Source organism: Triplophysa rosa, linkage group LG2 (genome assembly GCF_024868665.1).
Source record: "Triplophysa rosa linkage group LG2, Trosa_1v2, whole genome shotgun sequence".
In the NCBI taxonomy this organism is placed as follows: Eukaryota; Metazoa; Chordata; class Actinopteri; order Cypriniformes; family Nemacheilidae; genus Triplophysa; species Triplophysa rosa.
This window is the reverse complement of record NC_079891.1, coordinates 20,298,288-20,310,521: the sequence shown is the minus strand read 5'-3', so window position 1 is coordinate 20,310,521 and position 12,234 is coordinate 20,298,288. Positions and strand designations below refer to the sequence as shown.

Below are 12,234 nucleotides of genomic sequence, written 5' to 3'. Positions count from 1 at the left end.
TCAACATCGAGTAAAAAACTGTACTGAACATAAACTAAGATTAAAAAATAAAAAGATAGTTCATATCAGCTAATACCTTAGGTTTACTATTTGTTTTAAATGTGCGGGAAAAAATATTAAAGAATGAGTGACTCTAAACCTTTGACTGATACTGTATAATAATATTTCACCAGCAAGCCTACCACTGTGGTTCTGCTTTATCTTATTACAACAAACTCAAATCATTTTATTCTCTAATATTTACCACACCCATTTATCAAACTCAAGTGGTATTATTTTGTATTTCATTAATGTAAATCAAAGTCAACAATTAAAACCAATACAATCTCATTAAGAGATGCAAATTGGTCTCAGTTATAAACAGAAAACACTAAAACAAAAAGTACCATATATTAACGAAATAAACTGCTAAATATTAACAAATCAGTATTACGACCACACTTTCCGCAATTAACTCACCATTACAACATTCTATTTCAGCAGTGTGAACGTTTTTTATGTTTCACTTCTGCTTGAGATGGCACATGAAAGTGAGTGCTAAAACATTACCTGACACTCAAAAAGAGACTTCTGAAACCGAAAAGCACAGTCATTTAGAATTAGAATATATATATATATATATAATATATATACATTGACACAACTCAAACAGAATCCTCCTGTTATAATCAGCAAAGCACAGATATGGTGTAAATAAGTGATTTGTAGTGTACAGTAAAGTGTTATAAAAAGGTCCGTGAGCTTGTGCTGAAGAAATCAAACAGTAACGCGCAACAGCGTAAACATGTAGCTGTAATAAGTGACAGCTTCAATAATTACAATGTGAGTGTTATATAGTGTCACATTGCTCTTTTCCAGGGAATATTAATAAGTCTTTAAAATCTTTAAAGTGTTTGCGTAACATTTTGATTCAGTTCTATTTTGTTCTTATCTTTATGTAGCATTAAAAAACCTGAAACAGGAGGTGGTTCTGGACCAGTGTTGTTTACGTCTTGCAAAATGGTCTACATTTCTCCCCATTTCAGAGACATTCTCTTTATTTCACATTTGTGAAACTGTCTAATATCTTTTTCCACCATCTTTTCTATAGGCAGTAGCACAGAAAAGAACTTAAACAGCTGGTACTTATGATTGGAAGATTTTACACCCAACTGTGGTAAAAATCACATCTTCGAAAATAAACTGATTCTGTATGTTAGATAGAGGATTGTATTTAAACAGTGCGTTTGCAGTCGTGTTTTTCCTCTTTTGCAGCTGCACTTCGGCCTGCTGAACTAAAGTGACCCATAACAGATGGAAAACGCATATACAGTAAACACAAAAAAATGTGTGTAAAGATGGGTATGTGGGTGCGCGTGTACTGCTGTGGATGAGGCTGTGTGTCTGCTGTCATACTTGCTGCTAAAATCAGTTCCCGATGCAGACCGTAGGTCATGAGCGGTTCACTGAGACTCCTGCGAAAATAAATGTAACAGTTATTTCCGGTCGTCTAATCAGTATCAATTGTGTGTTTTCTTGGTTATTGAACAACAAGCAATATCTCATTCACATGTCTTCAGTAAAACCAAATTTTCAATGAGCGCTTTTCCACCATCGCGCCGAACCGTTCTTAGCACAGTCTAAACGGTTACAGTTATGTTTCCATGTGAGCCTGGTTCGACACGGCACGATACAAACTGTTGTCTAACCGTGCTGAATCGTGCTAATGAATGCGCGCAGAACCGTTATAGCTCAGTCTCTTGTGTTAACCAAGGCAGCGCGTGACGCGTTTGTGTTTACATTCTAAACATTTCCGTTATCAGCCCCGCGGTGGAAAATTAAACCATTTACGTACCGGCTGGCATGGATCGGCACGATTAAGCAACGAGAACGATTCGGCGCGATGGTGGAAAACCGCTCATTGTTGCAGTCTTAAAGAGACAGTTCACCCAAAAATTTAAATTCTGTCATCATTTACTCATCCCCTTGTCATTTCAAACCTGTACGACTTTCTATTTTCTGCCAAACACAAAAAAGATATTTTGAAGAATGTTGGTAACCGAACAGCCCTGGCATCCATTCACTTCTATTGTATGGACAAAACACCAATGCAAGTCAATGGGTGCCGATTAACAACATTCTTCAAAATGTCTTCTTTTGTGTTCGGCAAAGAAGTCATATAGGTTTGAAATGGTTCACACAGGTGTGAATTATTTTTTTTAATTTAAGTGTCCAAATCTCATTTACGTATATATGGGTGCTTAACTTACCGCAAATAGAACTTCAAGGCACTGGTGATGGTCTTGATGTCCAAGTCATTCGAATTGAAATCTACATCACCTGGACACTTCGGGTCTGCCGAAAGAGCGAAATCAGGACAGATGAAGACAAAGAGAGAAAGAGACAGAGAGACAGAGAGAGAGAGAGAGAGAGAGAGAGAGAGAGAGAGAGATGAATGACCTTCCTCAGCTGGTTGTTGTTGTTCAATATGGGGGCTGTGTGTCAGGGAGTTTGTAACAGCTCAAGGTCGCTCTCATGGACGTATATCTCTGCTTTGGTTTCCTGGCTGTCCCATTGCTACGCTACATCAAAAAACGAGCAAAGCTCCCAACAGATATCTTACATGCCACAATGAGTTAGGACTAGAAATTACGAGTGATTCAATTTAATGTATAAAAATAAAATATGTAAAGCGATTTGACAGCGAATAAAAGACGCTTGTGTTTTTGCTTGTAATTGTGCAAATCTGTCCGTAAGAGGGATTGACAAGTGTGCGAGTAGCATGTTGGCATGTTTTCCACAGACATATACACGTGCACGGACAAGGCAGATGTTCATCTGGTCATTTTCTCACCAAAGAAGGCATTCAGAAGTTTCTGTACTTGGGTGTTGCTGCCCACAGTCCTGTAGACCCCTTCCTGAGTCAGCCCTACCAGAAAGAAAGAGAAAAGAGCAAACGAAAAGAGAGTGAAAAAGAAACAGAAAGAATGATTTATGGACTGAGAAAATGGGAGAACCTGGCATGAGGGAGAAGAAACGGGGGAGTGTCCTGCAGTGGAAAAGTACAGCTCTACCGAAAAACGACAGAGCAGCGGTGGACCTGGCCAACGCTCAGTTCGCGCTCGGCCGCCATTAGCCGTACACTAACCCCCGAACCACGGCTTGCCAGAGATTACTGATCGTTAACGTACACCACGTTGTTCCTGACGACAGGGCCGCTCTTAAACTTCTGGGGGGAAATCTGAGTAACGGCAAATTCAGAGACCGCCGAACGCATACATCAGCCCTTCAAACACAACCGTTAGCGTTCCCTCCTCAGTCAGCGTTAAGGTTTATGCACGCTTATTAGTGAGAATAAGTTAGCTCTTCGCTTTAATGATTTCACTGTTTTACTGTAACGGAATCTAGCGCTCTAACTGCTTTGGAGACCAAAACTTTTGACCTACAATCTTCACAGAAGAAATAAGCTCTGCCATCAATTTATATCAGTGCTTTCTTTTGAATTTGTACGATACATTATCGATAAAAATCTGTATGTTTGGTGTGTTTTACTGTGCACGTTTCAGGTTTTTTGGCCACATCAGCAGCGGTTCTGCAGAACAAACACATTCTGGAAATGAATGTTTTCTATTTACAGTTGGCTCTCATCTCCGTTGCGCGACACACACGTGAGCACATGATGCGCTGCTGCCCTCTGCTGGTCGCGTTCGAGGAACAAAACGACAAAAGGTTGACGTTCTGCTCGTCTTTCACACTAATTTATTAAAGCGTGCAGGTTCAGCATATGGTGGCCATGAAGTGCGTAAACAGCGCACAGCTCATATTAAAAGGCCCGCAGTGGGCTCTAAAGCTCCACTGGTAACCCTGAGTAACTTTATTACGTGATTGATATGTTTCCAGAAAATACAAAAGGAAAGTCATATTCCTGATATTCTTAAGTGTCAAAGAAATGTAATTTACCTTTTGTTTCCACAAAGTTAATGCATTTTCTGACGAACTTGAAGCCCAGGTCATTCAACTCCACTGGGGATAAAAGAAAACAAGAAAGAATATTACATATAATGAAGACTGTTCATCACCACTGTGTGCATTTCTCAATAGGCTACTGGACACTATTTATGGTGTAATAACACCTTGTATTACACAGGCCTGCAAGTATTTCACTTTCTGAATTTATTGTGCAGTTTTTTTACAAGGCAATTCTATTTTTAGATAGTCTCCTGCTGTATCGAATATTTATCGGTTTGTCCAAAAATGGTATCTGTATTTCTATGGTATTTTAGACATGTGGAACCGTAATATTTACATGCAATAGCATGGGGTATGGCGTTGTATATGATTATAGTAATTATCAGGGCAGGATAGTGAAGAGTGATTGTGTGGATGACGCAGTCGATCTATTTCAGTTTGATGCAAATAAGGGTAATTGTTGATTATATGTGTATATATGAAGAGTTTGGTTCCAAAATGAGATAACTCTTGTTTTTTAAATATTTCCAAAAATCATGTTTTTTTTATTGTGCATTCCAATTAATAGCAATCAAACTGCAGTTGGTTTATTTTTATTTCAGCCATACTAACTCAAAAAATACAGCCAACTAACACAATAAAACATAATAAAAAACATGATTTTAGAATTTATTTTAAAACGGAGTTATCTCATTTTGGAACCAAACTCTTATATTTATATATACTGTGTATACAGTATATATATATATATATATTACTATAGCTTTTTAGACATAAAACCAAAGTGAAGTTGTACTTACTCTCTTCCTGCTTTTGAATCGGAGAATGATAAATCTGAAACAAACAGAAACATTATAGTACATAAAAACCATCAGAATTGAGAGGTGTGACAATGTTAAACTCACTGGTTCTTTCCCATCCATGGCCTCCATCCATTGCTTCCTGTTGGCCTCAGAAATAGCCTGGAGCAGGACAGGGGTGCACCTAAAAACAAAAATGATAAGCTTAAAATTTGAATAATTAAACCCCTTTTCCATTTGTGTACAGTACAAATACCTGGAGTTTTAAGACTGAGAGCACAGTCCTGAAGCTGAGCAAATATCCTTGGCCACATTTACATATACATGACTTTATAATTAAAGTTCATATCATGGTTTGGTCTTTATTCTGTATAATGCATTTCTATTCTGTACATGTGCATATTTGAATAAACTAAGACATGCACATTTTCCCGCTAATCTGTTCTGGAAATACTGGACACACATTTATTACAACTGTATCAATAACAATATACATTTGTCTAAATTGTAAATAATAATACAAAGTTTTGCTGTAAACAGTAATGGACAGAAGACTAATGCTGATTTTCACCTTTCGTGTGTCTCAATTTCAAAACAGAAGCGTTTATCAATAGAATCAGCTTTGCGGCGTACACAGGACTTCAGTGTTAGCTGACTTGTGGTCTGAGAAAGAAAAAGACAGAGAGGAAATGTAATAGAAAAGGACATATACTCAATTTAGTTTATTTGTCATTAATTTTTATTATTAATAATATATTCCACCTGTTTGGTTCCTGTTTTTTGCTCCATCGGTACCATAACCAATGTCTTGTTGTCCTTGAAGTATTTACAGTAATACTTCACCCAGGTTACACCCAAAGCCCCTGCAAAGAGAGAGCGAGAGCAAGAGAGATTAATCTGTATTTCATTCAGTAAGTATAACATATGCTTTGATACATGGTTTTAGTTTTTTATTAATAAGATACTTCACTCAAAAATGAAAATTCTGTCATCATTTACTCACCTTCGAGTTGTTCCAAATCTGTATAAATTTCTTTGTTCTGATGAACACAGAGAAAGATATTTGGAAGAATGCTTATAACCAGACAGATTTTGCACCCCCGTTGACTACGATAGTAGGACAAATACAATGGTAGTCAAAAGTGCCCCAGAACTGTTTGCTGTCCTACATTCTTCAAAATGTCTTCTTTTGTGTTCAACAGAACAAAGAAAAAATGAATATAGTAAGTAGTAAGAAGTAATTTGTCCTACTATGGGAGTCAATGGGGGGCAAGATCTGTTTGGTTACAAGCATTCTTCCAAATATCTTTCTCTGTGTTCATCAGAACAAAGAAATGTATACAGATTTGGAACAACTCGAAGGTGAGTAAATGATGACAGAATTTTCATTTTTGGGTGAAGTATCCCTTTAACCACAACTCTTGATTTGTCCTGTTTGTAAATGTTGCCATCTACATACGGTTATAAACAATTACTGCTCTTTCTTTAAGAAGAAATTTGTAATGTTTCAACTCATTTCATGACCAGTAAACTCAGTTACTGAAGGGACATGATGGGGGGTGTGTTCCTGTTAATGAGTCAACAGGGATGATGTCTGGGATGAACATGTTGAAATGCTGTCTGTGGTAGTTGACAGGCATTGGATTGCAAAAGTGAAAGAGCACTCACATTTCTCTTGCACGTAGAGGTATCCTTCCTTAGTCGACTGCTGGCCGTGCCTAATACAGATCTGAGACGACTGTTTCATCCTCTTCATAAGCTCTTCCATCTCCCCTCTGGTGCTCTCAAAGTTGTTACGGGTCTACAGCAACCACAGCAATCCATCACAAAAATAAGAAAAACAACGCTTGGGCCGTAGCCTTGTGGAAGGGCTAACATAATGGAAGTTTTACAGGCGACCCAAGTTTGATCATTTCCTTTTAAAATAAATCAGTAAGATCCACAAAACCTTGACAAAATTACAACAAACCTTTAATCATTAAAATGATTCATCCCTGCTAATAAATCCAATTAATACTGACAGAATGATGTGTTTTTTTACGTTATTGAATTTAATAATTGGGGTGGTGTGATAATTCAAGTGAGTTGGTTTCTGGTTTGTGTTAACCCTGCAATAAATGAGCCATTTGTTTAAAAAAAAGACAAACCAACAGAGCAGAACACCAACAGGCGTCTGCTCGTGACCAAATCAGTATTGACTTGGGAAGTTCTCACATTCTGCAGACTGAGCTGAAGCTCCTGTTTATAAGGAAGGAAGTCATGTGTCATCTCCACTGTCAGGTTGTTTAGCGTGAGGATGCTCTGCAGAAACGCTAATACCTGTAAATCACACATGGACACAGCCCTATAAGGACAACGATCCATCCATGCATCACTACATGCAAGCATTTGTTACTACAAAACATATAAAGGTATATAAAACAGAACTGTGTCTGTAGGCAAAAAGAAAAGGAAGTTAACACGCACAGGCTCCACAACGTCAAACTTCTTTCTGTCTTGAACCTGTTGGATCTGGTAGACATATTCAACAGATGACTCGTAAAACGCCTGACGCTCCTTGTCCAACTGTTCATCCGCCTACAACAAACACACAAACATGAATACATAAAGATGCATTCAAAAGACACATGTTTGTTTTGAATTTACACCACCAGTCAGAAGTTTGGACACACCTATTTATTACGTTAACAGGGTTCTGCGCACTTGAGAAGGCATTTGAGAACATAACAAACATATCCAGGTGTGACCAAAGCAACTGGTAGTGTAACAGGTTTAAAAACGTGCTCTTGATAATCCCTTTGGCACTGTCTTTACCTCCTGTAGCTGCGTCTCTTTTTTCTTGGAGGACAGATTCACATGTTTGTCCAGCTGAGAGTAATACCGCTCGCTCTCCTTCTCAAACTTCTTTCGTCTGTCCTGAAACACACACATACAAAACTCATTGATTTGAAAGAAGCGTTCCAACAGCAGGAAAGTATGAGATGAACTTAAAAAACCTTTTGGTTGGAAACCGATTCTTAATAAAAACGGGGGCTATAAAGCTTTTAGACTTAAGGTTCCTTACAACCACCAATCTCTGGCCACAAAGAAAAACTGGTGAAATGAAACTGAGAGCTCAGTAATGTTAACTGAAGCGTGTTGGCCTGGAAGGTGTCCAAAATCATTTTTGGAATTTTGAAACTTTCCATGTGTTTTTTCCAACAAATGATCTCCCTTTCCTTCTTTAACCACGATAGCCCTGTTATTCTTCCTCAATCTCTGATAAATTAATTGTTTTTCCATGGATGCTCCGGTAGTTGATACTGTTCCAGTATGGCTCAAAAATAAAATATCAACTCACATTCACATTCGCTCACTTGTCTACATATTTATATAGGTCTCCAACAGGCATCTGGTGCTACAGTATTGTAATGATATCTGGATCATGAAATATCACAATTTTTCATATTTAGTGTAGTGCAGAGCCATTGAAATACAGAGTTACAACACCCACATAGACCTCCTTAGTAAGAATTAGGGCTGTGCAAAAATACAGATACATGTAACTATCGCAATATATTTTTTCCGATACTGTATCGATAGTGATACCTCTGTCGATACTTTTTTTTTAAATCATGTCATATACATATGGCCAAAAGTAAGTGGAAGCGAGCATGGCGAAAGATATAAGAACGCTTGGAGCTCTCAGAGCTGATGTGTGGGTGTGCTCTGGTTTTCAAAATAAGTCATGGAGTAATGAGTTATATAAAATAATGCTGTTTGTAGGCTTCGCAAGTCATGACACAAGTCACTTGGCTACTGCAGCACATCATGGCCACTCTGCAGAGGTAAGGGATGTTTTTACACTTATCCTTACAGAAACGCCCGGTGGTGCACAGCATGTTGTATTTCTAGCTCTACGTTTTACATTTTCTATTTAAAGTATTGCTATATATCGCAAATGAGTATCGTACCGAAATACCTAGCAATATATTGTATCGTGACCCATCTAACGTGATATCGTATCGGGAGGCACTTGCCAATACACAGCCCTAGTAAGAATGGAATGCGGAAGTAACTCACGTCATGGAGCGACCAATAGTTCCAAACACAGCACTGAAGCCCATTCATTTCATGTCTCCCAAACGCATTTGCTGTACAGTTGGTGAAATAACTGCATGTTTGAACATTTTAACGAGTTGGCGGACATATTTTATATTCATAGATCTTATATTCATATTACTCCCCAGACAAAATGCTGCTATAAATGTAGTCAACGTAGTAAACGGTGTACACAATATAAATATATATAGTTGCTGTTGTCTGTCCCACTAAAATCCATTCAAATAGGTTGACAGCACAGATTTGTTTGGAACTACTGAGTGCTCCATGAACCACGTGACCACACGGGGGCGAGATCGAGTGTCGTAACTCTGTATTTCAACGGCTCTGGTGTAGTGTATTTCATCCTTATTTAAGTGTGTGCTATTATATTGGTACCTTATTTAAAGTTTGAACTGAGATTTACATTTCACATTCTCTCAGATTTGCTCCAAATGGTAATTAAAGGTCCAGTGTGTAGTTTTTGGAGGACGTATTGTCAGATATGCAATCTAATATACATAACTATTTAATTTAGATAATGAAGCGTTGTTTTTATAACATTAGAATGAGCTATTTCTATCTTCATACAGCGTGGGTGGGTCCCCTTGCATGGAATTCGCCATGTTGTTTCTACAGTAGCCCTAAACATAGAAACTGCTCTACAGAGCGTGTTTCGTAAACACATCATCTCCTTCGGCAAAGAAGCAAAAACGTGACAACATCTTAGTGCTGTGTCAGCCACCGTAGGGCTTCGAAATGGAGAAAACACTGATCACATTTACTCAGGCACCAAAGTCTGCTTGTTTCTGCATATAAACAGGAATTTCTTGTGTAGTTGTGATATGGTCAACGGTTGAGTAAAACACAACTGAGAGCTGAGGTATCTGAGCAATAAAATGTTGCTGTGGGTAGGCCTCTATATGTAGTCATGTGACACTTTGGAGATACTAAAACTTCACCCTGCTATGATGTTATGCCTCCCTTTTGTGTGTATAAAACTTACTTTCGTGACTCCGATCTGTTCTTTCCTAAACTTTTCCAAAGGTTTGATAAGCAAGTCACAGGCATTCTGAACCTGTAAGTGAAACAGAAAAAGTGAAACAAAAAAAGGAGAGGCGATGGGTAAGTAAATGTGTTCCCAAAAATCTTTTACTGTCTCTGCAATAGAAAATCCTACTACAATCCTGTCACAATGAAGCAGAAGGTTTAGATTAGCATCCTGCTAATTTATATAGATTCGAAAAATTACATAAAACGACCACATGACTGTGCATGAGCATTATTTAGAAAAACATTACTTGAGCATGTTTTGTGCACCTCGTAAGGAATGAAGAAGGCATACTTTCTAAATCCAGAGTTTCCAGTTGTACAGGTTTACATCGTACATTAGATGTTACTGATAAGAAAGCACCCCAAGGAAATATGAAATTATCAGTCTTTTCAAGAAATATACACAAACACCTCACACTAGGTTTTGGAGCTCCTAAACCCAATAATTGGGTTTTACGACACAAACATCTCAATAAAATGAACAGAAACATGTTTAATTGGCCCTCAGTCCCAGGAGTCTTGCGGATTGTTAATGATTGACATATTTGAGAAGTATAAATGTTGTTTGTATGTGAACTTGGACTATGATTGACTATTTTTGAAATGGCACTGAAAGAAATGCATTCCACCAACCAGCATCGTTCTGCCCTCTTCCACGTCCTGCAGCAAACCAGCAAACTCACGAAATGACTCAGCTGTCAAGGGAAACAACACGTATGAATCAAATGCAAAAGCATGAGCGAATATGCAAAACATGCTGCAACCGATGGATACAAACACACAAACACTAATGCATGTATGCCTGCACACCAATGTACACAAAAACAGAACATGTTTTAAACACAAAAATGAGCAATTATCCAATCAGGTTAAGACCTAATGAGATTCAGACCAATCTGAACCATCAACGATGAGATTCAGACTCACCGATGTTCATCTCGTCATCAGTCAGAGTGTCACCAATGAAATCGAACTGGAACGACTGAAGAGTCTGAGAAAACTTCTGCACAGCTAGCGAGTATTCTGGAGACAACACCAAAAACAAAGAAAACCACATTCATGTTTATTAAGAACATCAACAAGAGATAACGCAGATTCAACTGCACCCTATAAAACTCTCTATACACACTCTCACGGTTTCACTGAAGAAAGGCAACCATAGCCAAGAAATTCACACACAAGCAACCTTTCACCACATTGTTTGGTTGTTTGCCATTAAGCATAAGCAACCATTAATTACTGAACCTTAAAATAAGAAAAGCAGTTTGACTACTAAGTAAAATCAGATGTTATGAAGCTCAGTGAGGATGGAGTTATGTGTCAGAATCTACACAGCTTCAATGCCAGAACACACACACATCTGAACTGTTCAGGACATTTAACACACAGTTTTCAGCACTGTACAACTGTGACTGCCTCGATGTTCTCTCAACCTAGACATTATGTCCATGTGCCTTGTTCGCAGACACGTTGATAATAAACCTGTGGTATCCCGCCACAGGTTTATGATCAATTTGTCTGCGAACATCAGTTACTCAACAGTTCACTGGTTACGGTTTCTGAATTGTGAGTAAAATGTTGACCCTGCCTGTGAAAATCCAGTCATTTATTTGTGATTTACTGTTTTCTACATAAGATCATCCTACATAATGTAAAGCACTTTGTGAAAATATTGATATCTTTAATATTGACTAAGACCATGACAGATAACACTGCAGTAGGTGTCCTTTCTATCTTTATCTTTCTATGTCCTGTCTTCACAGTCTCCGTGACAGACTTAAGGCGGAAGTATGGTCCGTCCGTCCGCATGATGCAATTTTCGTCATCAGAAGGGTCCGCGGTCGTCTGCACACCCCGTCCACGTGCAGCCCATTTTTTGAGACCACGCAGACGTGCCGCGTACAACACGCATGCGCGAAAAAAGTGCACTAGTCCACTAGGGGTCAATGTGTGCCGTTGTCGAAGAAGAATGATACAAAACCAACTGAAACATTGAAATAAAACATTATTTTATTATACAAAGAAACGTGAAGCATTTAAGAAATAATGCAAGGGAAGTTGTTCATTTCTAATTTGTTTCAACTCATTTTGTAAAAATAAATCGTGAATAAATCGCATCGTGAGATCAGAATCGTGACTCGCATCGCATCGTGAGCTGAGTGAATCGTTACATCCCTATTCCACATGCTGCGATGCATCTGCACATCCCCATTCAATGACATATACAGTATAGCATATCGTCGCTGTCGGGCGGAAACCTCCTATGTCCAAAATTGGTCAATTTCATATTTTTCCACAAATCGATGCTATTGGTCAGTCCCCGTGTGGGTCTGTTATTTTTACAAATTATTAA

At 38.3% G+C, this 12,234-nt stretch overlaps 1 protein-coding gene across 2 annotated transcripts in view; it reads right to left on the bottom strand.

The window, feature by feature from the left end:
* Nucleotides 1-12,234, bottom strand: part of ophn1 (oligophrenin 1) — a 41,612-nt gene that overhangs the window by 22,846 nt on the left and 6,532 nt on the right. For both annotated transcript variants that reach the window (XM_057326235.1, XM_057326234.1), the window contains exons 2-16: nucleotides 10,809-10,904; nucleotides 10,515-10,576; nucleotides 9,835-9,906; nucleotides 7,563-7,664; nucleotides 7,215-7,325; nucleotides 6,963-7,067; nucleotides 6,417-6,549; nucleotides 5,511-5,611; nucleotides 5,320-5,411; nucleotides 4,854-4,932; nucleotides 4,749-4,782; nucleotides 3,940-4,002; nucleotides 2,834-2,908; nucleotides 2,250-2,334; nucleotides 1,396-1,454 (exon numbers count right to left, since the gene is read on the bottom strand). In XM_057326235.1, coding sequence (XP_057182218.1) covers nucleotides 1,396-1,454; nucleotides 2,250-2,334; nucleotides 2,834-2,908; nucleotides 3,940-4,002; nucleotides 4,749-4,782; nucleotides 4,854-4,932; nucleotides 5,320-5,411; nucleotides 5,511-5,611; nucleotides 6,417-6,549; nucleotides 6,963-7,067; nucleotides 7,215-7,325; nucleotides 7,563-7,664; nucleotides 9,835-9,906; nucleotides 10,515-10,576; nucleotides 10,809-10,904 — 1,269 coding nt within the window. The remainder of the gene's footprint in view (nucleotides 1-1,395; nucleotides 1,455-2,249; nucleotides 2,335-2,833; nucleotides 2,909-3,939; nucleotides 4,003-4,748; nucleotides 4,783-4,853; nucleotides 4,933-5,319; nucleotides 5,412-5,510; nucleotides 5,612-6,416; nucleotides 6,550-6,962; nucleotides 7,068-7,214; nucleotides 7,326-7,562; nucleotides 7,665-9,834; nucleotides 9,907-10,514; nucleotides 10,577-10,808; nucleotides 10,905-12,234) is intronic.